At 32.8% G+C, this 26,726-nt stretch overlaps 1 protein-coding gene across 3 annotated transcripts in view; it reads right to left on the bottom strand.

Annotated features, from left to right (window-relative positions):
• Positions 1-26,726, bottom strand: part of AGL (amylo-alpha-1,6-glucosidase and 4-alpha-glucanotransferase) — a 70,335-nt gene that overhangs the window by 6,860 nt on the left and 36,749 nt on the right. For all 3 annotated transcript variants that reach the window (XM_019747026.2, XM_019747024.2, XM_019747025.2), the window contains exons 18-33: positions 25,267-25,391; positions 25,064-25,176; positions 24,815-24,949; positions 22,109-22,239; positions 18,804-18,940; positions 18,426-18,559; positions 17,380-17,555; positions 14,139-14,241; positions 11,105-11,330; positions 9,792-9,903; positions 7,909-8,044; positions 6,755-6,867; positions 5,706-5,917; positions 4,404-4,501; positions 1,725-1,812; positions 1,468-1,601 (exon numbers count right to left, since the gene is read on the bottom strand). In XM_019747026.2, coding sequence (XP_019602585.2) covers positions 1,468-1,601; positions 1,725-1,812; positions 4,404-4,501; positions 5,706-5,917; positions 6,755-6,867; positions 7,909-8,044; positions 9,792-9,903; positions 11,105-11,330; positions 14,139-14,241; positions 17,380-17,555; positions 18,426-18,559; positions 18,804-18,940; positions 22,109-22,239; positions 24,815-24,949; positions 25,064-25,176; positions 25,267-25,391 — 2,173 coding nt within the window. The remainder of the gene's footprint in view (positions 1-1,467; positions 1,602-1,724; positions 1,813-4,403; positions 4,502-5,705; positions 5,918-6,754; positions 6,868-7,908; positions 8,045-9,791; positions 9,904-11,104; positions 11,331-14,138; positions 14,242-17,379; positions 17,556-18,425; positions 18,560-18,803; positions 18,941-22,108; positions 22,240-24,814; positions 24,950-25,063; positions 25,177-25,266; positions 25,392-26,726) is intronic.

The following is a 26,726-nucleotide window of genomic DNA, read 5'->3' as shown; positions in this document are numbered from 1 at the left end:
ACATAATTATAGTAGATGTCAATACCCCTCTCTACGCAATTCATAGAAGTAGACAGAAAATGTGTAAGTAGTTTGTACAACACTATCAACCTACTTGACCTAGCTGACGTTTATGGAGCACTCCACCCTTAAGAGGTAAACAAGGGAAACCTAATGCTATGGATAGTGTAATGTTTTTCATGATAAGAGGCAAGCAACAATGTCAAATCACTATAGCCAGGTCAAAGATGAGAACTGAAAGGAAATCATGGGATCTGGGAACCAGAAAGGATCTCGTTGAGTGGAGTCACCACAGTTTTAAGGGCAAAACAAAAGCCAGATTGCCAGGTGGGAATGACTAAGTGGGTAGTTGGTCAGAAAGCAAAAGGAATGAGGAGGTTACTCTAACAGGAAGAGTGTTGAAAAGAAAACAGAATGGTAAGACAAGGCTCCAGGTAGGAACAGCATGAATGAACTTGATTTTAGGATGGGCTGACAAGTATCTTCATAACTTAAGAAGGAAGGATCAAGTGGAATACCACAGAGGATAATTATCAGAGCAAAGTCACAGAACAGGTGGGAGGGCTGTGATAATAGGTGGAAGAATGACCGTGCAATGCAAGATATTCTTACTTCTCATGGACAAAGGGAAGAAAGAATAAATGCAAATGAGAAATACTGTGGGGCAATAAAGAATGGACTATAAGAAAGGTTGCATCACACAGACTCACATGTATAAATCATGCAATATCAAGTTTTAGAATTTCTAGATGCGAAGTGTGGTGGGATGGGGTTTTCTGTCACTATATTTAAGCTAATGCAAACAAACTGAAGAGAAAAAAACTGACACTATATTCATGTGACAGATGGCAGTGCCTCATACTCTTGTAATAAAGATAAAATTTATGCTGTTTATGCATAATTATTTAGAGAAATAAGATGTACACATATCTAGGTTTAATCTAGCATTTGGAACATTAAGAGCTTTTAACTGAATTTGTATAACTTATAACTCTGACACTATTTATCTGCTAACAGGACAAAGGATATGACAAATGGGTTTGAAATAAGTCAAAAAACCAACTCTGATATTTTAATAATAATGAAAGCATTTCTGAAAATTATTTATTGATATATCTTTAAATCAGTTAACTCAAAAGACCCAGCCTGAGTACTTTTAGTTTTTGTATTTATTCTGTGCTAACCATATCCAAAAATACAGTATCAGCTAAATCTTAAAATCGAAGACTTTCACATGTATAAATCATGCAATATCAAGTTTTAGAATTCAAATAAATAACCTAAAAATAATTAAAGGAAGGTAAAAATTATAGAACTTGCTGTGTTAAAGAGTAAAACTTTCAAATTTCATTGGGGTAGCTCGAAAATACGCATACAGAAATGAATTCTAAGCAAATGCCATTTACCTAATGTCTAACAAACTGATTCAACACTAGTTATGGAAATTACATGCCTATGATGACTTACCTCTCAAGATGAACATAATGTCGGGAAAGAACATTTTTAACCAAAAACATAGTCTTTGCATTAGTCTCTGGGCCCATCAATTTGGAAAAATATAATTTTGCACGAAGAAAATACCCAATGGGCCATAGCCACTCCTAAAAAAGATGATTTAAAAGAAAAAAAAAAAAAGCAAGAAAGAAAAAAAAGCTGTGAGTCTCTAAAATTACTTGAAAAATAACTTTAATTGAAAACTCAGAAAAGGAAAATGAAATTCTTACAGGTCCTTGGTGATAATTGAAACCTTTAGCAAGATTGTAATTGTCGTTGTCTAAGGCATTGTCATAAATTCCACAGTAAACCATATCACTGCAAAATGATTGAAATTTAGATTAGAAAAAGATGAAATATTATATAGGAAGCATTAGAAAAAAATTTCAATAGCAAATGTAAGCGAACTAATCAAATTATTTTGTCTTCCAATCTATAGAATAAACTCATCATCCACTTAATCTTAAATTAATATATACTGAGTTCAGAGAACTTTAATAATGTGTTAGGGAATGACTAACAATTATTTAATGTCTAATACAAAAAAATATAAAATATTCAGGTACCTTGTCTTCAAGGAGTTAACCTGACACCAAATATTGGTTAAAGTAAATTATTTCACTAGGTCTCTAACATATTTATAACAATTAAAATATACACAGAATAATTTGAATTAGTAACAATTAACGGTTTTATTATTATATATTGGAAAGGTTTTTTCCTCCATGAAATTATTTTATTAATAAAATTAATTAAAATTAGTACATTATCAAATTACAAATAGCAATTGAATACACATAGAAAATTTACATACACTTATAAACTAAACAAAGTATTACAAACTTATTGCAATAGATAATACAAGACAGTTATCTATGTTCAGTTTAATTACATTATTACTTTTATTTCTTTTCTTTTTAAATTACTTTTCAATTACAGTTGACATATATTCTATTAGTTTCTGGTACACAATGTAGTGATTAGACATTTACGTGACTTATGAAGTGATCCCTTGATAACTCTAGTACCCATCTGACACAATGCATAGTTACTACAGTATTACTGACTCTATTACCTATGCTTTACTTTATATCCCCATGACTGTTTTGTAACTACCAATTTGTACCTCTTAATCCCTTCCCGCCCTTCACCCATTCTCCCAACTCCCCTTTTATCTGGCAACAATTGAAGTGTTCCTGTTTCTCTGAGTTCATTTATTTTGTTATTTAGATTCCATATATATGTGAATTCATATGGTATTTGTCTTTCTCTGTCTGACTTATTTCACTCTGCGTAATACCCTCTAGGTCCATCCATGTTGTTACAGATAGTAAGATTTCATTCTTTTTTATGGTTGAGTAATGTTCTACTGCATATATGTACCACTTCTTTATTCATTCATCTATTGATGGGCACTTAGGCTGCTTCCACATCTTGGTTATTGTAAATAACACTGCAATTGACTTATGGTTGCATATGTCTTTTCGAATTAGTGTTTTGGGTATTCTTTCTGATATATACTCAGAAGTGGAATTGCTGGGTCCTTTTTTGTCTCTTGTTATAGCTTTTGTTTTGTTTTTTTTCTTTTAGTGAGAGAAACAGAAGTTGATGCACGCATACTCATAACTATAGGTTTTAGTTTTGACAGTGGTTCTTAATGCCTCTGAAAATGTGGAGAACACCTCAGAATGCAGAGAAGTACGTGGATATAAAACTTTACACCTCAAGACTGAAATGAGTACACAGTAAGTTAGGAAAAATCTACAAAGTTGAGGGTACTATAGAAATGGAGCTCTCTCATAAATTACATAGAAAGCACATTGATGACGGGTATCAAACTTTAAAGGAAAAAAGAAGAAAAACAGAATGGTCTTTAGAAATTCAAGAAAAAGCAAAAGTTGGAAAAGAAAAATATGGTACATGTAATCATAAAATAAAAACAACACTATTTATTGGTTTAAATAAAAATAGTGGTATAACTACAGAGAAGGTTGGAAAGGGCTGGTGGTGAGGTGAGGAAAGCGTTAAATCCTCATCTGTCATCACAAGAAGTAAATAAAGTCTAGTATTTTTAAAAAATCAAGAAAAAGAGGGAGCATTTGAGAACTTGCTTCCCAGCACGTCATCAGCTTGGCTCAAATAAAAGTGCTCTTTAAAAAAAAAGAAATAAAGAACTGCATACATATATTACTTAAAAATATGAAAGGAACTACAAGAAGTAACAACTTAGGCAAAAAAATCGTCTCTAAGGAGAGAATATGTCCATACTTCCAATGTACATACTAATCACTATAACAATAAGAAAAAATAGGCATTAGAAAATATTCATGACATTAGTTTTATAAACTTAAAAACTCTTTCACTGATTATTGAATATATGAGAAGTCAAAGGCATTTTGAACAATGGTGGTTAATGAAAACATAGAAGGTATTTTTGTTTTTTAGACTCTAGAATATGTATCTTTACTTTCTATCTAAACTTCAGGCTTATTTAGCTAATGAACAGAAGGTATTTTTAAAAACTCCGTTTGTATGCAATTTTAGAGATTTTATGGACAAGCAAAACAATTATGGGTGATGTAATACAATATCAACGACATTCTTTTTTTTTTTTTTTAAACTTTCATTTTTTTTAAGTGTGTTTTTCCAGGTCCCATCAGCTCCAAGTCAAGTAGTTGTTTTAATCTAGTTGTGGAGGGCGCAGCTCACAGTGGCCCATGTGGGGATCAAACTGGCAACCTTGTTAAGAGCACCGCGCTCTAACCAACTGAGCTATCTGGCCACCCCATCAACGACATTCTTAATACACTCCAACTTACTCTGGATACAAGTTTTCATGTCAAGATTAAATATAACTAAGTATTAAATATAATATGAATAACATTCTTAGCCCTTATATTGTAACTTACTCTGGATCCAAAGTTTTCATGCCAAGTGGACCAAGCAATTTTTTTTCTGCCATCTCCAAAGCTTTCCATGCTTTTTTTGCAGTAAAGAGCTCAGGGGCCTAAGGAATGTCAAAAACAAATATACAAAAATCTTAGGATCACAGAAGAATTAATTTCCACTCACAGTGGAACATAAACTATTTATAAACTTGGAAAAGAAGGAAAATGATTTAAAAATACAGTGTGGGTTGGAATTCGAGTACAGATACCAAACCTCCAATGAGGCTGACTTAGAAGCACTGTTCTTGATCTTAAAGTCAGGAAAATTGTGAGAGGTGATTGTTTCCTCGTGTTGTTTCAAGAAAGTGTACTAGCTCCAAAAGGAAGTTGCCACAACTATATGAACGCAGAACACATTTAATCCCACCTAATTCATTCTTCAGAAGATTTACAATAGCTTCCTTTAAGTATATCTGGAAACCATGTTTTGCTTCTAAGGTCATAATAAAATACAAAAGGACTTGCCTTCCAACAGCGTATGAGATACGGAGGAGAGAAAGCACTGGTGACTAAGAATCTGCATTAACTTTAATGATTAAATGAAATCAAATGCACACTGAATGAAATCAAATGCACAAAGATACCTTTCTGTATCTTTGCATTTTTTATTCTACTATAATGAAGTGTATTCTGTTCAGTACTCTTTTAGACAAAGTAGAAACAGTTAGGCAGACACAGAAGAACATAACCCTTCTCTGTTTTACTGCCCTTGTAGTTTACTTTTAGTCGAAGCAGAGATAAAATAATGAGAGTCTAGAATTCCTGGCTAGAAAGAACTAATTAGAAAACAAGGAAAACAGAATGTGAGTTGAATATACCCACATTAGCTCACTAGTCCAGATGTTTCCAATACTGTGCTGAGGCACCAATGAGGCACCAAGATACAGATGTCCTCAGCTTTCAAGGCCCCTGGGGGCTCACTGAAGCAGCTGAATCTGGCACAAGCAACCTAATCCATTTGTACAATGTGCTGTACAAATATCATCATTTTCTATGTGTGTTGTGATGTGAAAAATATTGGAAGCACTTCATTAGTCTAATAATGGATTAGAATCCATTATTTTCTATTTTTTGATACCAAATGTTAAAGGTTAAGGGTGGTATGCATAATGCTTTATTAATTAGAAAACACTATGTAAAACTATCTAGTAAACAATATACTTTTAAGCAATTAAAAGAATTTGAAAACAAATGGGAATAAAGAACTAAATAAACCCTATCATAATGTTTTTGAAATTTGAAAATAATAAACAAATTACTTACTACAACCATTGCTATGGTAAAGTTAGGCCTGAGCTGGTAGTCACACCAAGGGCTTGAAGCTCCGTAACTGTCTTTGTATATGCCACGTTTGTGAACCAGATTAGGATTCTTTTCATTACTATCTGAAGGGTCTTCAGACACATAAAATAGCTTTTCAAAGTTGTCTTGTATTTTTCTGTTCCATTCATGATATGAGACTGCCACAACCTTTCCTGAAACATTATAAAAGACTTGGCAGTTTTAAGCATTCAAATAAATTTATACATTTAGCTACAGACAAGGAGTAATACTGAGGCAATACATTATCTACTTTTTAAAAGTGTCAGGGTCTTCTGAAGGGCAGTTGCTTGAAATTGAAAATTATCTTTCATTATATTACCAAAAAAGGATCAGACTCTAGCAAATGAACCATGATTTGTCTTTGTTTGGATCACTCTTATATGTTTGAGAAAGTTACCTTTGAGCATTTGAAATGAGGCTAGTCTGAATAGAGATGCGCCAGAAGTGCACAATATACACTGTATTTCAAAGACTTAGCCCCTCACCAAAATAATGTAAAATAGGTCACAAATAATTACACACTGATTTCATGTTGAAATAATATTTAACATAGAGTTAATAAAATTAATCACCATAATTAATTTCATTTATTTCTTTTTACATTTTTAATGTGGGTAATAGAAAACGTTAAATTATGTATGTTGCTTAAATTATATTTCTACTGGACAACACAGTTTTAGAAAAAGTTATAAAGATTTCATAATCGTTCACAAAACACAGCTTGCTCAGTCACACTGAGGGAAAAGAAAAGCACAATTTGGCAATAACAGCGGTGCTTTTCACATCTCAGGTCAAAGTTGCTATAAAAATATGGTTACTAACGAGGTTTGTTACAATTTTCGTACTAGTAAATTAATGGTTTTTCTTTCCTCTTAATTTTAAGGGTTTCCTAATACGGTATTAGTTCATTAAGTCAAATGATGATTACGTAGGTTAAGAATATAGACAGTACATTTGGAGTTTCCTTGTAAATAAAATGAACAATTTACCATGTCTTTTTACTGTGACTTCATGGTAAGGGAAAATATTTTTCTGGGATAATTCCAACAACCAACGAACAGCAGATTTACTCAGGCCTACAATTTCAATAGCAGATCCATCTCTAAAATAAAAAGTAAATTTTATTCTGTGAGTTGGAGTCATTAAAGCACTATTTAAAGAGCATTCAATAAACAATTTTGATGAATTATATAACTAATGTATTATAAAAACAACTATTTATAAAAAAACTCCCACTTTATAGGAATGTGTATAGGAAATCTCTCTTCTTACTATTTTGCCATTGTTTACCTTGTTAATGTATTTTTAAAATATTCTATGAAGTAGAACGGGAATTATGCAGTAAAAGGAATGGCAGCTAGAAAAAGGTAGGAGTAAGGAATCAGAGAATATTGAAATAGAGTCCCATAAAAAAGACAGCAAACATGGGATATAGGTATGTTCATCTACCCTGAAGAGAGCCAAGATAGGTGAATATAATAATTTGAAAGCTTATTTTTAAAGAAAATGAAAGGGAAATACAACAGGTCATAATGTACCAAAATAAACAGATTTTTAAAAGAATTTGCAAAGCATGTAATGACAGCTACTATTAAGTAATTTTTTGGTAATTCTGACTGAAGATAAAATTTAGAATAAGAAAATGGTTTCTCAGACTTGATACTATTAAGCATTTGAAATCATAAAAATAAATGATGGGATAAAAGATTTTTAAAAATTAGGGGGAAATAGATTCAGAAAGTGAAAGGATTTCATAAAGGATGGGATAATTGGTTGTTTTCTATATTTACAAAAGATGGGCATAATAAAATGTTTAGAAATGAAGCACTTCAGGTTAAGAAAATTTCTTAAACAGACATAATGAATGATAAAACTTCACTTTGAGGTACTTGTAGAGAATCAACCCATGAGAACTTCCAGAAGAGAACAGATAGCTTTACTTGATGACTTTTAGTACTAACAAGATTGTGTATATGTACATAGGGGGAGAAGTGGGGGATGAATGGAAAAGGAAATGGGAAGGAGAAAGGGAGATTTTCACAGATTTACTAAGACTTACTTCATGGTTAATAGAATAAAATATTCCACAAGTATGTGGTTTTAAAAAGGGTAAATTATATAAGCACCACAAAACAAACCCTACCTTGGAGTGGCTGGGGTTCCTCTGTTTCTAGCTCTGTCACTTTCTCCCATTTTATCCATCCATGTGCCGCAATTAAAGCGATTTCCTCCATAAACAAATCCTGTTTCTTCATTAACCCCTGCAGTTATATTAAAACCTAAACAAAATAAAATATTTATAAAATTTAAAAGGAATATAATAAACCAAGACAACTATTCTGAAGAGCAATTTGGTAATACCTTAAAAGCTGAAGATGTGCATATTCTACCACATGGCAATTTAATTTCATAGATACACACTCTAGAGAAACCCTTACCTATGTATGTGCACATGGAGACACATATAAAGATATTATTGCAACACTGCTTGTATTAGCAAGAAAATAACTGCCGAGTAGAGGAATGGATAAACACTGTGGTTTATTCATACAATGGAAAACTCTTTATACCACTTAAAATTAATGAACTGGATTTACATGAATCAAGATGGATAAGTCCCACAAACAAAATGATTGAGTACATAGATTGCAAAAGGATATGTATAAGATAACTTTTCTGTAACAGTATATATATATTATATATATGTTAAAAGTATATATATTAAATATATATAAATGTATATAAAACATATAAACATATTTTATATATTATATATTACTGTATATATAAATATATAAATAAAAAACATATAAAAGTATATGTATATTAAAAGTATACACACACACACGCAACCATGTATGTTTTTATGGCTATGACTTATATGATTTCATAAGACATACAATTTAAAAACAAAATATTTATAAGTAGTATATACACATTATATTATAATACATAATATATTGAATATATACTACATAATATATCTGAATATATACTATATGTATCATGTAATTTACACATACTCAAACATACATAAGGACATAAAGTACAAAAGAATACATGGAAATAAAAACCCTGATTATAATTCTGGAGAGGGAGGGAAGAGAAAGAGATAGAGATAAAGCTTTAGCTATGTTGGTAATGGTTTATTACTTTTCAAAACAAGAGAAAGATCTGAAGAAAATACGGCCAAATGTTAGTATCTGTCTACTTTCAGTTCTAGGTTCAATGTGTAATTTATGTTACTTTCTGTACATTGAAACATTTTATAATTAATATTTAAAATAATTCAGGGATATCACAAAAAATGTTCTTTAAAATATAAAATCTATTTCTATTTCATGCTCTTAGTAAGGATAAAAAAGTTAGTAGTGACTCTTACCAGCTCAGTTGGGTATAAAACTTGTATGTTAGCATTACAAACAATACATTAACTAAACGAGGTTTAATTACTGTTTAAAACAGAATTTATAACATACAAGAAGGAATTTAGATTCTTGAGTATACACCGAATTTGCCAGTCAGTTAGTTATCTGAAATACCTGGACTAGATCACTTAAAAAGTTTATCATTTTATGTTAGAAATGATAGTGTTAAAAAAAGGAACAAAAAATAGTTCAGAATCCTATTACCCTAGCAAAATTATTATACTTCAGTTATTTTATAAATAAAAATGGGAACAATATAATTCATCCCCAATGTTCTTGGGAGTGTTAAATGGGAATAACATAGGCAAAGTAGCAGCACAATGCCCAGCACATAGTAAACACTCAATTATTAGCAATTATTATTATGATTATAAATGCAACCAAATTAACCTTTCAAATTGGCTAACCAAAGATATAAAATTTTATTTTTCCTCTAGAAACTAAAACTAAACTAGTGAGATCAGGAATCGTGATAATCTTTTTTTCATAGTTATACTCTGACATTTTATACACAAATAAAATATTTGTCAAATAAATGAACAATTACATGGTTTAATTTCACCTCATCAGTAAATCTCTACTATACAAAATGATGTACCTTCATCCTTCATGTTTCGATCTATCTGTGGACCAGCATTCCTTTCTCGGAACTGTATGCCCTGCATGTGCCTTTGCATAGCTTCCTGTATTACTTCAAACAACGGCTGATCCTATTTGAGACATAATGGGTGTAACTTCTGTTAGAAATTACATTTTTCTTATTTTCCCCCGTACCCTACTACTGACGTTTTGTGAAAACATATTTTCCTTAGAGAGAGAAATACGAATCAGGGGTACGTCTGGGGAAAGCAGCAGCTTCTATACACCAAAAAATACAGTTGATCTTTGGCATATGAATATTTAAAATATTACAGTTCTGACAATTCACGTCAGTGATATGAAATAATTTGTAATTTTGCTAACACATGAAAATGCATCTTGTGGGCTTGTATGGTTTCTATTAGAGCGAACTGTTCAGCTAATAAGTGAATCAGCCTTATTTTACAGAAACCTGAATTTTATATGGGCATTGCTGTTCTTACTCATCCACATACATAGTAATGGAGCATATACTAAAGTGGTACTTTAGGTAAAACTTTATTTGACAAGGGTTCTTTGAATACTTCATGATATAAACATTATGGGGACATAAACCTATGCTGGGCCTGGGGTAGTTTAGAAGTTTCCCACAGTCATATACCAAACAAACTATAACAAAGGTAGATCAGGAGTGGTGAAAGTACACTATCACTATACATTACTGTCTGGGAAAATATTACTAAAAAATGTCTATTCATTCTGCACTGTTCATAAGAGAAACTCTGAACTCCCTGGATTAGTAGCCAAGGCTCTCCACAACCTGGTTCACCCTTTCCACAATCTCTTACTACCCTACAGGTACAGTACTCTACACAAAAAGCCAAACTAGACTGAGCAGTATGTCCTAAACTGTGCTTCAATCCATGCTGAGATTTATTATTCACCTTTGATGTCTTCCCACATCTTCCCTCATCTCTGCTGAAATCCGACTCACCTTTTAGTTCAGGTTCAGTTTACGTGAAATTTTAGCTATTTGCTAAAGTTCTCCCTAAGACCCACCTACTAGATCAGCTCTCTCCCTTTTCTGAGAGACTACATAGCACTTCCCACACACCTCTTTTTGCAATGACCATATTCCGTACACATCCTCTCTTCTACCATGTTGCAAGCTCTTTAAGCGGAGCTAGTCTTATCTCTGCAAACCCTCATGGTACCAGCAGATGCTAAATAAACAGCAATATTTGAAGAATTCTTAAAATTCAGATATTTAACTGCAGGTATTTTTATAGTAGAACCTAAAAGTCATTTTTCAGGAAAAGAAATGATTTTTACCACTGTGCCAGCAGGCAAAGGAGCAGAATCATCTGTCGGATACATTCTGGAAACGGGACATTTGAGAATGTCTAGGCCATTTGGCACCACTTTACAATAATCCTGAATACACTGCAGCCACCACCACACAGCATCCCGGCAATTGTATCTGGCGTAAGTTCCTTCACCCAGGAGATTAGGAATGAGACCATGTCTCAGGGTACCAGCAAATGCTAAAATAATATTCCTAAAACAACAGAATTAGGTAGATCATTTGACATGAAAACAATCACTTAAAAAATTGAAGACAAAGAGGTCACTTTTGATGACTATTATTTTCGGTGCATTTTTCTCTCCTTATTGCTTTGTAATTTCGGTGGTCATAGTATAGAACAAGCACTGAATTAGAAGTCAGAACTTTGATCCTAGCCCTGCCTTTTTCTCTAACAATTTGTGTGACTTACCCTTCCTGAGACAGTTTTTTCATGTGTGGAGTTAGGGATGTGACTGGGTGATTTTTAAGGTCCCTCACAGCTCTAGATTCTACTTTTGAAATCCTTGGTATTTCAAAATCTAAGTAACTAAGAACATGCGCTCTATTATTTTAAATAGCAAATACCAAGAGCAAAGCAAACATGTAGGAAAATAAAGGAGTAAAAGCTGACCTTGAAAAACATGATTAATTTTCAAAAACTGGTAAAGGATACTTTATCTTTTAAAGTGTTAGTCTACTATCATATACCAAATGACAACTCTGTAAGATGGCACGGCATTCTAAAAAAAGAGTGAAATTAAGAAATAAAACTGAGGTTTAAATCCTAGTATTACCATCTGTATGCCTTGGAAAAGTCACTTACAATGTCTATCTAGGCTTCAGTGCTTTTTGGCTAAACCATTTAGAAATTTAATTAATCCTATGTCTCAGTTTAATGCCCATCTCTTAAGTAACAGTGCAACAGGAGCTTTCTTTTCTGCAGCACAAAATGTAAGCATGGACAGTGACACTTCCAATTAATAAAAGGTCAGAGTGCTTGCAATCTTCACCGTTCAGAACGATGTCCTGCACTTGCGAGTTGAACACAGACATCTGACCATGAATAATACCTCCGCAGAGGGAGGAAGTAGCGCTCTCTGTGGCAGGGAGAGCCATGTGTGCACCAAAATGGCTTTCCTACATGTCCCAAGATACGTGACAGCTGGTTGTGGCTAGATGACTAAATGGAACTGAGGTACGTTAAATACAAGCAACAAGTATATTTCCCCAGGGTTTTCTCTTCCCTTCTCTGCCAGTGACCTGGAAAGCACTCAAGGCCCTGCAAGATGGCAGATCCTTACGATGAAGGAGCCTGTATCCCTAAACCACTATGTGGAAAGCTGCCTCCTGAACATCCACACTGGACCAGAAGCAAGACATAAATTTCGTTTGGGAAAAGCCATTAAAATGAAAGAGATTATACTTTACAGCAGCTAGCACTAATCTAGCAAATACATTATCCTCTGGGAATCATCTAGTACGGGTGGGCAAACTGGAAAGGGCCAGACAGTAAATATTTTAGGCTTTGATGGCCATATATGGTCTCAGTTATCTAGTCTTTTTCTTTTTTAAATGACTTTTAAAAAAGGTAAAACCATTCTTTGCTCAAAGGTCATACAAAACAGGTGACAGGCCATAGTTTGCTGATTCCTGAACTAGACAGTCATATGTAAAATTAAGCAGAAATTTTTGATACTACATAGAAGTGATAATTGGGAGTCCAGATAAGAATAAAAATAATAATGATTTAAGAAACTAACATCTATGGAATGCTTCACATGTGGCAGACACTGTTCTAGACACTTCAACTGTATGAGCTCATTTAATCTTCACAAAAACCCTGTAAGGTAACCCTAGAACCATTGTACAGAGAGCACAAAGAGGATAAACAATTTGTCAAGTGGTAGTTTGGAACAAGGATTAAACTTGTTTGGCAGTCTGGCCCAGACCCCAATTTATAACCACTACACTCTGCTGAAGCCTGAATCCATTTCCTACTTAGTCACAATCATTTGGGGGCATTTGGGGAAGAAGCAAAAAACCTCCCAAATTTCTAACGCCCCATATATAATTCAGTAAGAAAAGGTCTTATTATAGCAGGTCAGCAGGAAGAATATAATACATTTCAGATGCCCACTTAGAAATTTTCAAATTTAAAAGGACCAAAAATAAAACTTATTATTTCAAGAGGCAAACTTCAGTTATTTTTCTGATGACATTGAAACAAGGTATCCTATAAATGATTTTTTTTGCTAAATTTTAACCTGTAGAGCAGTGTGGTAAAACTTAGCCATGAGCTGTTGACAGTCTCTTGGAGCCCTTGCGAAATCCGTCTTCCACCTGCCAAACCTGCTCTCTCCACACCCAGGTTTGGATTCAGGAGGTCCAACATAGGGACCACGAATATGCACTTTTTTCTAACAAGCGCTCAGATGATGGTAACTGTTGGTGTGAACTGCTGTGGAGCTTTTCTTTTCTACCCCTGATAAATTCATTCACATTTTTGTGACACAAGAAAATACCATTTTCTAGAAAACATAAAACTGGAGGCTATAAGGCCTGACAGCAGATAGAGGAAAACCTGATGTTACAGTTCTTTCTACAGGACTCAAAGAGCCAGCAATGTCTTCATTCACTACAGAAGGACAAAAAATGGTAGACTTTCAAATTCTACCTGAAAGGTCATCTGAGTTCTTATACTTAATTCAGGCATAGAAATTTTACTCTTTAGTGAGTGATGATAGTAACATGATTATACATTTTTCAGCTTTAGTGAAATAAATTAGCTAATGCTGAAAATAACCTGACCTGTAACATGAGGAACTTGAACCTAGTAACTTCAAAGACTATCACTCCTTTGAAATTCTATGATCCTATTAAATGAACAAGCAAAAAAATAAATAAAATAAACACCTCTGGAAAACGTACCTCTCAAATGTTGAGAATAGATGGATAAGTTTGAAGAGCACATGAAAAACATTCAAATATAAACTTGCATTGAACCTTTTAGAGCTCTCCTACCTGGCTTCTAAATAGCGTCCAGTAATCAGGAGCAGACCTCTAAGCGCAATAAAAGTGTCCCTTCCCCAGCAGCGGAAAATACCAGAGGAAAAATGAGGTAAGCCTAACAGGAAACACAAGAAAGTAATATGTTAATCTTAATACACATTAGCGTATGAACTCCACTACTATAGACTAGTCACTCGAAACCTGGAGACCAGGATGAGCTATAGTCTGCAAACCATCTAAAATTATCTGCAAAATCTATGTCTACACTTATGTAAACTTTTGTGTGATGGAGGCTCCATCTACTTATCAAATTCTTAAAGGAATGTACGGACCCAAAAGAGATTCGGAACCAGGGCTAGAGAGGGAACCTTATCTGAATTGATTTGAATGCGTGAGTCTTTAAACACAGAAAAACTTTCTTTTAATAAATTAAAGTCACACATCAAATAGTTAACACATAAACAAACACTTAGTGTGATATTATTGATATATGTGAAAAGATGCTACCTGCAGTTGAAAGGCAAAAAATTAATCTAAATATGAAATGATTAGCTTAATGATACATATTAAATATGTTTAGTCATCTATCACTCTGGAGTCAAACTTTATTACTAACTTTCCCATTAACTCAAAACAACTTAAAAGTGTTATGCTTTGTTAGCAGGAAACAGTTTTTATCAATGAAAAGAAGGATTTTAGGTACCAAATAACTTGAACATTCTAGGTAATTGCAGCTTGTATGCATGAGATAAAATGGGGTGATGAATGGATAAAATCTTAAAGTTTACTTTTCTATTGAATTTAGTTTCTTACAAAACATGTAAAAAATACAACTGTTATCTGTACTTGTACTAAAAACAATAATCACTAGGAAAGCAAAGGAAATTAGATTTCACTCAAAAAAAAGAACTATGCTAAAGCATAAACATAACAAATATTTCAGGAAGGAAAAACAGAACATAAATAAAATGAACAGAGCATTCATTCATAAGTATCTTCTAAGCAGTTAACACCATCTGACAGGATCTTGTTTGTTTTCTGGTTTGTTGAAGGAATGACTCTCTCTCCCCAGTAGAAAATAAGAACCATAATAATAGAAACCTTCTCTGCCTTGTTTACCAAAATATATTTATCACTGAAAATTATAACTAGTACATAATATATTATTATAAAAATTTACTGAATGAAGTAATAGGCTAATTATAAAAGGTAAATTGAGAGGTGAAAGAATCTGACTAAGATAGACAATTCTGGCAATTCCTAAATGTACTTCACAATGTAAGTTTCTGCTTGTTGGGTCTTTACCTTTGTGAAGATTAGACGTTATTTTCTTCTGTTAAGAAAGATCAGAACTATGGGGGGAGGAGGGTTCTCACTGTGTGAGGGACATAAATGATAAATGTCTAACTATTACATTGTTTTGTGCACCTGAAACTAATAAAAAAAATGTTATATATAAAAAAAGAAAGATCAGAACTAACGATAACATTAGACATTTCTTCTATATTGTCTCCAAGATAATGGTATAACATTTCCCTAAACACTTTGTGTATTTACACATGGTTGATACATATGGCTTGTCTATGGCTGATGATAATTTTGATGATGATGACAACAGCTAACATATATGCATATACAGCGCTCTATGCCACACAGACTTCCTCGTACTTTAACTCATTTAACACCTTGTATGAAATATGAGTATGGATAGATTCAATGGTGAATTTTAGTTGGTATGTCCTAAAATACTGGCAGTTTATCTTTATTAAAATCTGTAGCACTGATATGTAGAAATGTTCGTATTAACTTTTTTTTTTTTTAATTTTACTGGGGAACAGTGTGTTTTTCCAGGACCCATCAGCTCCAAGTCAAGTCGCTGTTTTCAGTCTAGTTGTAGAGGGCGCAGCTCACTGGCTCTTGTGGGAATCGAACCGGCTGCCTTGGTGTTATGAGCACTGCGCTCTAACCAACTGAGCCAACTGGCCGCCCCTGTATTAACTTTTTGACCTCTAAGAGTCAAACTCACAGATCACACACCTTCTGAGTGATTTCTACCTTGTAAAATTATTATAAAACATTTTTTTTTGCAGTCACCAAAGGAAGGCATTACTGTCTTGGTATTCATTTTAAAATGAACCAACCCTAAAAACCTATCTGCAAATTTTAGTATAGTCCTACATTTTGTTAGCATGGAGTATATAAAAACACTTCCTTGGGATTCTAGATGCACATGTTAGAACTTTTATTTATATTCATTGCCTTATCTTTTTTAGTTTCTATTTTTGTTTTATACTATACCTGATAAGTATATCAGGTATCATAACATATCAATACGTCATTTATGATATCAGTATATCTATTTTGGGAGTGCTTAACAACAGCAGTATATGTAATTAAAATGTTGAGGTTACTATTTTACATAATAGGCTTTGAAACCAAATTCTGCATATTAATTTTGTTTCCCACAATGGTCAAGTTCAGTTTTATGAGCATCTGCATGGATTCCTAAGGGAAAAGATAATTCCAGAAGGAGAGCAAATAGTTGAGTGAAAAATCTAAAACAATTATATAATTAAAACATTCAGAGGGTTCATATGATCATTCTAAACGAAAAGTTAATTTTTTTTGAGTCATTAGGTCTCACTAAGTCTTTTGGAGCACATGTAAATTTAAGGGGAAACAGAAGACATCACATAGACAATACTGTTACTTTCATCCTGCAATTTGGTATTTTTCAGTTTAGGTTGGAAAGTTCTAAACTTCAATGACATCAAATATTAAGGCTCTCTAGAAATAGCTTGAAATTCATTAAAAAGAAAACAAAAGCCTGTCTTTTAGCCTATTTCACTTAAATTAATTACTTGATTCAGGTTTTACTACTACTTGCAGGAAAGAATGCCAATAAATACAGCTGAAAGCATCAGATTGCAATTAGACATATAATAAAAATTATTTAACACGTTTTGTGTTTTGTAACTTATAAAAGACCTTTACATGATCTCTTGGTAATTACAAGGTTGTGCTAATTTTTAAAAATTGGGAAAGAAGTATAATGGGAAAAGGGTAGTAAAACAAATCTGATTAAAAAAATACAAAATGGCAAGAGTTGAAAAAAATAGAAAAGCAAAGAAGTGTTAATCAACCACAATAAAAAAATGCACATAAATAAATGCCTGTTGCACAGTAATAATTAAATAGTAAACATGGTTATTATATTGACTTACACATTTTCACCTGGTTCGTAATTTCTTACCTGCAGCTAGAGACACACAACATTGCTCCTTTTCTTTTGTGATCTCGTTTAGCCTGTATGGTATATCCGTAAGTGAAGGTGAAAGAAGTGGGAGAGAAGAGAATTTTCCTACACCACACATTTGTACTGAACCCAGTGAAAGGTGTTTCACAAAGGTGGAACCATTCTGAACAAAGCTGTAATAAAGTGAGTTAAAATATTATTGGCAAACACACAAAATTTTTTTATTATTTATTTATTTTAAAAACATTATTGGAACAGGAACACTTGAGATCAACACTCTTAACAGATTAAATGTATGATACAATATTGTTATTTATAGACACAATGTTGTACAGATCTCTAAAAGTTACTCATCTTGCATAACTGAAATTTTATACTCATTGATTCAAAAATTTTTAGCAGTATTATTTTACTTGATTTCTTTCCTTCAAATAATCTTTTTACACAAATGTGTAACAATGGTAATATCAGTTAAAAAATATTTTCAATTTGATTATACTTCAAAACTGCTTTCATTTCACCCAATATTCTAGCTAGTTGTAAGTCTGAGACCTGTTGTGAAACAAATGGTAGGGGTGAAGTTTTGTTCATTCTGAAATTATGTCCAAATCAATATGGTGGCTCTTCACTGATACATTCTGATCTGTGGTTTCATTTTAAGGAAATTCATTAATTAAAGGCAAATTTCACTCATAATAGTAGCAGAATATTTTTCTCTTAATGAAAAACTGGAAAAAGAATTGTGTATGTATATTGTAAGAATTGTATCCATTAACTTAACAAGTCAATGAATAAATAGAAACAATAAAAAACAATTAAATATTCCCAACATTTTTTTTGCTTTATAAATAGATTTTAATATCTAAGTTTTTGTATTTTCCAGATTAAAGGATGCTAATAAACTTACTATGCACTTATAAATGTTTACAGCTGTATGAGTATGACAATTGTTCATGTTTTGGTCTTTTAAGACCATGTATAAACTAGTCTGTATGTGGTTTCTACACAAGCATGCTTATTCACTCAAGCTTTGTTCAATATACCTTGACATCTGCTTCCATGCTGTATCCAGAAGAGTGGTGTATGCACCAATTAATATAGCATCAAAGTAACATGGGATAAGGTAACGTGGGATCTGCTTCAAGTAGAAGAACATAGCCTGCAACCATTTACCAACCTATTACAAAAATAATTTAAAAAGTTAATTTGGTGTGTTTACAGGCTAGGTATATTTTAAGAGGTAAACCCAAACATGCAACTCTACTAACTCGTCATCTATCAACTAGATATCCATTTATTAGAACTGAAAGATGATGAAGAAGAAAGGAAAATGTTTCAGGTTAGAAAACAATGTAAATATAACGTGGTAATAATAGTTCTTGTGCCCTTGTTTTCTCAAACTACAATATAGCTTTACTTACTTCAGCAATAGCTCCTGATCGTGAAATAAGCCGGCTACTGACATAGTCAATCATCCAATCACCAGATCTCAAGTTATCACAAAAGGGATGCCCCAAGTCATTCTTTGGTCTTATTTCTGCCAATACGGACATTAATCCTGAAAAATTCATAGAAATATGCTATATTATTGGTAGAGGCAATTTGTTCCCATTGCCTGGGCTGCTGTTAGTGTCTAATGATTTGGGGTGAACACACAGAGGTAGATACAGGGCTGCATGGTCCACAGTCGCACTTCATCTGGTTGGAGAGAAGTGTGGGCAACACTGGCTTGAACCAAGATACAATGACTTACTGAAGGGGACTACTGTCACAAGAGCTTTGCAGAGCTTTCCAAGATTTCCATCTTCTGAGACTGGTCTTGTTCTTTTAGATTTTAATGTAATACTATTCAAAGACAACTGGTATGGTTTCTCTGCCCTAAGGTATCTGGGGGAAGAAAATTGATAAGCCTATGTTTTTTCATGTTGAAAAGTGATAGTTTCATTAATATTTGGGCAAGATTTAAGGAAATCATAGAACTGGTTTCAGAGAGAGCAAAAGCAACTATGGTGATAATAAGAATAAAACTTGGTTTGAAAAATTTTTTGAAATGTAACAAGAGGTACCTGGAACTAAATAAAGTATTGAAGTGAGGTATACAGACATATCTTTAAGTAATATTCAATTAGTAGCATTAAAATTCCTATGCATACATAGCAGATTCTGTGATTTCAACGAAAAAAACAACAGTACTTCTTTCATTACTCAATATAGTATAATGTCCACCTTAAAAAATTATATTGGCTCCACGAATTCATTTCGACTAAATTTATTTAGGATTTATTAGGTTGGCGCAAAAGTAATTGCGGTTTCTGCAATTATTTTTAACCTTTTAAATTGCAATTACTTTTGCACCAACCTAATAATTAATTTGTGTATGTAACACGTTTCTTTTTTTTGGTTTTTTTGTTTTTACAGTACTTTATTGGGGAACAGTGAGTACTTCCAGGACTTCTGCAAGTCAAGTTGTTGTCCTTTCAATCTTAGTTGTGGAGGGCGCAGCTCAGCTCCAGGTCCAGCTGCCATTGTTAGTTGCAGGGGGCACAGCCCAACATCCCTTGCAGGAGTCGAACTGGCAACCTTGTGGTTGAGAGCCTGCGCTCCAACCAACTGAGCCATCTGGCACTGGTCCCTGTGGGAATTGAACCGGCAGCCTTCGGCGTTAGGAGCACGAAGCTCCAACCGCCTGAGCCACTGGGCTGGCCCTGTAGCATGTTTTAAAAAATTAAAAAATAAATACATAAAATTGAAATATAGTTCTATTTCTCAAGGGGCTATAACTTTCTTTGGGAAACAAAGCTTAAGCCATAACAAGATAATATAAAATAATGTTCTACATATCCTCTAACATTTTCAGGGAAGGTAAATATTGCTCAGTAAATGTTAGTTCCACTGTGGAATAATAGAATGACATGATGGAGCAGTGTTTTAGAAAAGAGATTTGATAATGACCAACGGGATGGACTGATTTGTGGAAGAAGAAACAAGAGGTTAGAAAACTGGTTCGTTGGTTTTGTAGACACTTAGTCTTAGAATAGAGTGATAATTGTGGACATAAAAAAGATACGGTATACTAAAGAGAATACAGAAAAAAAATCCATAGATTATAATTACTGATTAAATATTGAAGATAAAAGGGGCAGTTCCAAAAATGGATTCCTGATTTCAACATGTCTGAATATGTATTATTACAAGAAGTAGGGAAGTAGAGAAGGGAATTTGTTTAGGGGAGAGAAAGGTCAATGAAGTGAGTAAGTCTGATTCAATCTGAAGTTCCTATTAACAGCCTGCTGGAAATATTAAACTGTCAGAGGGAAAAGGGATTGGTATAAAGTAAAAAATAAATCAGTTAAGTGCAATTGTATTTAGAAAGGATGAGAAAAATCATCTTATGAGAAGGAAAAGAAAGCTAATGAAGATTTAGACTAAACTTTAAGAAAGACAAAGGCCAAAACGAAAATCACAAAAATATAGTATTTGCAGTCAAGTAGAAGAAGTTCAACAGCTCAGAGTGAAAATGGAGCAGGTATCTGTTTAAGACTGGTAACATATACATTTCTTTATTACTCATAGCACAGAACATTTTGTGTTGAAAATGAGAAAGTTTTAGAAAAATATAAAATGTTATAAATACAAAAAGTCTCAAAAAAATCTACTGAGAGCTTCTTATGTGCTTGGTTTCGTAGAAGATATAAAAGCCGAAAAATAACAACCTTCCAAAAGGCAAACCTTCTTCTTTCTTAAGGTACAATCTACTTAGTGGAGTTTTAAAGCTAACAATTACCAAGCACTTACTATGAACTAAGACTGTCTAAGTATGTTACATGTATTAACTCATCTAATCCTAACAGTACACCAGTGGTAGATACTACTGCCGTCTCCATTTTACGGATGAGAAAACTGAGCCATGGAGAGTTTATTCCTTGGTTATATAGTTAGTCAGTGTAACTCAGAGAGTCTGGTTCTAAAGCCTATTTCTTACCCACAGTAATAAAGATTCCCAAAAAACACGCACTAATTACTAAAATAAGGCAATATATTCCAAGTGCCAAGTAAGAGGTACAGTAGATAAATGCAATAGGTGCCCAGAGGTCAAAGAAATTACTGTGAAAATCAATAGTTAAGGAAGGCTTTGTGGAAGATGTAAGGCTTGAATTGGCCTTTAAAGATAGGTTAAATGGATAAAGAAGTAAGAAGGAGTTGAAAAGGAAGCATGATACGTGGGAAAACTATTATGAACCCGGAATACATGTGTGATAAATCAGTTTCCTAGATAAAAACCTAAGAAAATATTATCAACCAGATGGATAAAGCTGATAAATATTTAGTTCCTATGCCCCATCTTACAACTACTCTAACTGCATAATATATTACTGTAAGTTGTCTTTGTAGGATAAAACAAATATGAAAAAATATTTGAAGTTAGATGAAAAAGGAAGATGAATGTATTACACTTATAATCTAGTCCCATTTGGGGCCCAAATGAGTTATCTCATTTAATCCTCAACAAAGGCTATGTATTAGGCAATATTATTCACATTTTATAGAGGTAGAAATTGGGGCACAGATAAGTTATTTGCCAGCGGTAAGTAAATGAGGAGGTGGCAGAGCCATAATCTGAACCCAAGCTGTCCAACTCTAAGCACATACTTATACTCTTATTTCTATCAAGAAGACACCACGTGACTATAAAACCAAAAGTTCAACTCTCTTTATACTTGCTTACCTTGAAGACCTGCATATTTAAGAGATGACCAGTTTGGTATGTTATAACATCCCCCACCATCTTCTTGTTCTTCTGATTCACATCGGTAGAGAACCTGATTTAGCTCAGCCAAAGTTAATTTAGAGGCAATACTAAGATGCAAAAAAATAAAGAAAATTGGTTAAATATAGTGAAATTTCACTTGCTGTCAATAAAAATAAAGAAGAAAATCTGAATCATAACCATAAAATCTCTTAGCAATGTATTAATATGTTTTAGGAACTCATTGTAATTTACATATAAACAATATACATTATAAATAATAATTAAAGGATAAAACATGTTAAAAAATCCAATTAGAAGTAACATTTCTTTCTAACCAAGGAAATAATCAAGTGCCAAATTTGATTAATTAGAAGTACTCTAGAAAATCTTTTGGCTGCTATATCCTTTATCTCAAATTTATTTTTAATCTTTCTAGTTTGGGCTTAGTTTTTTCAAATGTCCTTTATATTCTCCTATGTGGGACATCAAGAAGATTTTTATGCTAATTATCTTAAACTCAAAATAAAGGGACCATGACCAAGTCATGTTAACCACCTTAGAAATCCTGCAGTATTTTGTGTTTCTCTCCTAAGGTTGCATTGCCTTTCAAGAAATCAGGATTTTCTCAGATAAAAATGCTTCTTGATAATGGTCAGAAGGAAGTGTCTAACTATCATGGCCTTGATTTCCCTGTGTTCAGTTAGCAGTAAGATTGTATACTGACCACAGCTGAATACAACTGAAACGCCATTTTCTTGTGTTCCTATTTGCTCTGGTAATTTCGTTTTACATAACTGAATACAACAAATCCTCTTAAATTTTATGTGGACACATATCCTCCTGACTATACTTCCTTATTTCTCTTTTAGTTCTGTCTCAAATGAAAAAAATCACTGTTAGCTGTGCTTTGTTCCCACTGTCTCTGTCAGCCTGTCCCCAGAGCTGGGATGGACTCTTTCTTCCTCTGGAGTTTGTAAGTCAAGTCTGAGTCAAATCAATCAGCAGCCTCAGTACCAACTCCATTTTAGGTCAATATTTTCAACATGCAGCCAATGAACTTCTTGCATTAAGAATTACCTGCAGAGTTTATTAAAAATGCAATTTCTTGGCCTTGCCCCAAGATAATCTGAGTAGGCCTGAGGAAGAATATGCATTTTACAAGCATTCCACAGAAACACAAAACTGTTTCATCACAGATTTTTTTAGAATGCAACTACTCTGCTAAGAGTAGTTTGAATTGAGAGTTAATATTCTTAATGATAGAAGTTATTATAAAACAACAAAGACAGTTGAGCACAATAGAAAAAGGCGGGGCAATGAACAAAAAATTTAACTTAAGTAATGCTTAAAATAAATTAAAATAAGATGTCATTTTAAAGTATTTTATACTAACCAATTTGATTAGTAACAGCTAACATTTACCAATCACTTACTATGTGTCAAAAACTGTTGTGTTTTATATAAGTAATCTTCATAACTTTTTAAGAGAGGCACTCTAATGGTATCTATCAGGTAACTTGCCTAAGGTCTCACTTCTTATGGTTAATAGGAGTCTGAAATTTGATTCAAATCCAGGCAGTCTGGTTCTATACTCTATGCTCTTAAACACTATATTATAACAATATATACCCAGTATTGGTAAGGATGTGGAGTAATGGACACTCTTACACAAAACTGAAAGTATTAATGACTCTTTCTGGAGGGGATTTCGCAGTATGAAAAGCCTCAAATATGTGGCTACAGTCTAACTCAGAAATTCCATTTCTGGAAATTTATCTTATTACTAGTGATAACAAACATATATTGAGCACTTTATTATATGCCATGCATTGTGTTAAGTGTTTAATTTGCATTAAAAAATTTAAGAGGTAAGTACTATTATAAGCCCCATTTTCCAGATGGAGAAACTGAGATAAAGTAAATCTAAATATCTGTCCAAGATCATATTAATAGTGGTGAAGTTGGAGTCAAACCCAACTCTAAATTTCAAAACCCATTGTATGTGGTACCACCCAGTAAGAGAATAGTTAGTAAGGGAATAACAGGATTTATACAAAAGTAAACATACAAACACATACATAATGGGAAATAATTGGAAGCAATCTAGATGTCCAAAAATGGAGACTGATTAAATAAATTATGGTATAGTCATATAACAGAATAATAGGCTGGCATTTTTAAAAATAATGTGGTAAGGAGTATGATGTATGCATCTTACAGTGTTTCCCCAAAAATAAGACCGGGTCTTATATTAATTTTTGGTCCAAAAGACTCATTAGGGCTATGTTCAGGGGATGGATGTCATTCTGAAAAATCATGCTAGGGCTTATTTTCCGGTTAGGTCTTATTTTCGGGGAAACATGTTACTCTCAAATAGTTCAGAAAAATTGTGTGTGTGTGTATAGACAGGCATGTGTGTATGTGTGTATATGCATGTATCCATATCTGCATCAATAGCTATATCTAAAAAATGCTTGAGTGTGAAAGAGCATGCATGCAAGTACACACACAAATGATAAAGTACTAGGGCAGAATGGTAACAACTGGTGATGCTGATACTGCTTGGACCACCCTTTGAGTAGCAAGGATACAGGGACCCTTAAAACTGCTTACTCATATCAGGCTGGTGATAACTCATCAGTTATTAAAGTGGCAAATCTCCATAATAAATGGCATACTTACGAAGCAAAAGGAATTTTTAATATAGGATCTGAGTTGTCAACAACAAGGCTCCCAGATTTAAAGTGAGGACTGAACTGTGTTAGATGATTTCGAAGAATTCCAACAGCAACTTGTGCATGTGGATCAAGACTAACTCTGAAAACATTAATTTAAAAATTGTTAATTTTTAGGAGTAATTTATTCAAAATTAACAGGATAGGTAAACTGTTTGAAATATAAGCAAAGTCAACAGTTTGAACTCTAACATACCTGAATACAATAACACTTCCTGGAGACAAGTTTTCAAATTCTATTTCTTGAATATATTCATTGGGTCCTTTTGTGGCAATTCCAGCTTGTTTAACAATTTTACTTTCATTAAGCTTGAAAAAAGTTATATAAAAACCATTCAACAAATAATTTTAATGTCCTTAAAATGTTAAACACAGCAATAAGATGAGAGTACCAAATACCTGAATATGTTCTCTAATTTCTACTGTGATATTTGGCATTCCATTGATTGAATTCTCATCTTTCTTATAAGGTTTTGTATTTCTTTCAACAGTTCTAGCTTCAAGAACTACTTCTTCAATTTTGCCTAAGAATATATAAAATTTTAACAAAATTTCATATTAAACAGTCTGAAATTAGGAATTGCTAAAGGTGTTTTAAATAATTTAACTTAAAGTTGAATATGAAATGTCAGTTAATTTTTTAAAAATGCAAAACAGTCTGAAAGTAGGTGATTCTACCTAAGATGCATTTTTCACACAATGCTTTTGTTTTTAAAATTACAAATTAGGAAAGCTTTATTTGAAAAGAGATCTTATCAAGTATTGCTTGATAATAATTACTAATAATAAATTAGGAAAAAAACCCCAGTCCTACCACTTAGCTTAAGAAAACATGACAAATACAACTGAAGCGTCTGTGTACCCTTTCTTACCCTTCAGAGGTTACCACTACCTGCAGTTTGATGTTCATTGATCCTGTGCATTTTTATGACATATGTGTTTTCCTAAACAACATATATTATTTTCATATTTTCAAGTTCTATTAAAGTGGATTCAAATTATATATATATTTCTTCACATACACACACACACACACACACACACACACACACACATAATTTCTGCAACTTGTTTTCTATTGGATAACACTGTATTTTTTAGATTCATTCACATTGCTACATTAGTTCTAGCTCATTTATTTTAAATGACAAATGACAAATAGTATTATACTATATGAATACATCAAAATGCATTCATTCTTTTAACACTGACATTAATTTTTCTCTATTATAAATAGGGCTAAAATGAATATTCTTGTGCCTGTCTTCTAATGGAAATGTATGAGTTTATCAGATATATATGTAGGAGTGGAACTGCTGGGTCAAGGACATATAAAACTTTATTGTTTAAATATTTTAAGCTTTAAGCCATTAATCTGACAATAAGTAGCATTACTTTTGACACAGAAATTCTACTTCTGGAAATATACACTAAGAAAATTGTTTGAAAGAAAAATATTATTCTTAGTGTATATTCAAAACTTAAATAAGAACACTGCTAAACATTGAAAAATATTAAAAATGGAATACTAAAATAATAAAATACAAAACATTTGACATAATGAAAATCACAATTTTGTGGACTGACAAAATGGAAATGGTTTAAGAATGATCACTGACCAAAAGAAAACCTGAGATAATACCGTACACCCTGATTGCAGCCATGTAAAACTATATATATGTATTAGCAACAATCAGATAAGATCACTGAATATAAATTTGTGAATTTTTTCTTCTTCTTTAAAGTTTATTGGGGTGACAATTGTTAGTAAAGTTACATAGATTTCAGGTGTACAATTCTGTAATACATTATCTATATCTCATATTATGTGTCCTAAGTTTGTGAATTAAAAAAAAGAA

This window comes from Rhinolophus sinicus, linkage group LG14 (assembly GCF_036562045.2).
Source record: "Rhinolophus sinicus isolate RSC01 linkage group LG14, ASM3656204v1, whole genome shotgun sequence".
In the NCBI taxonomy this organism is placed as follows: Eukaryota; Metazoa; Chordata; class Mammalia; order Chiroptera; family Rhinolophidae; genus Rhinolophus; species Rhinolophus sinicus.
Note: the sequence above shows the minus strand (reverse complement) of the source record. Positions and strands in the feature narration are given on the sequence as shown.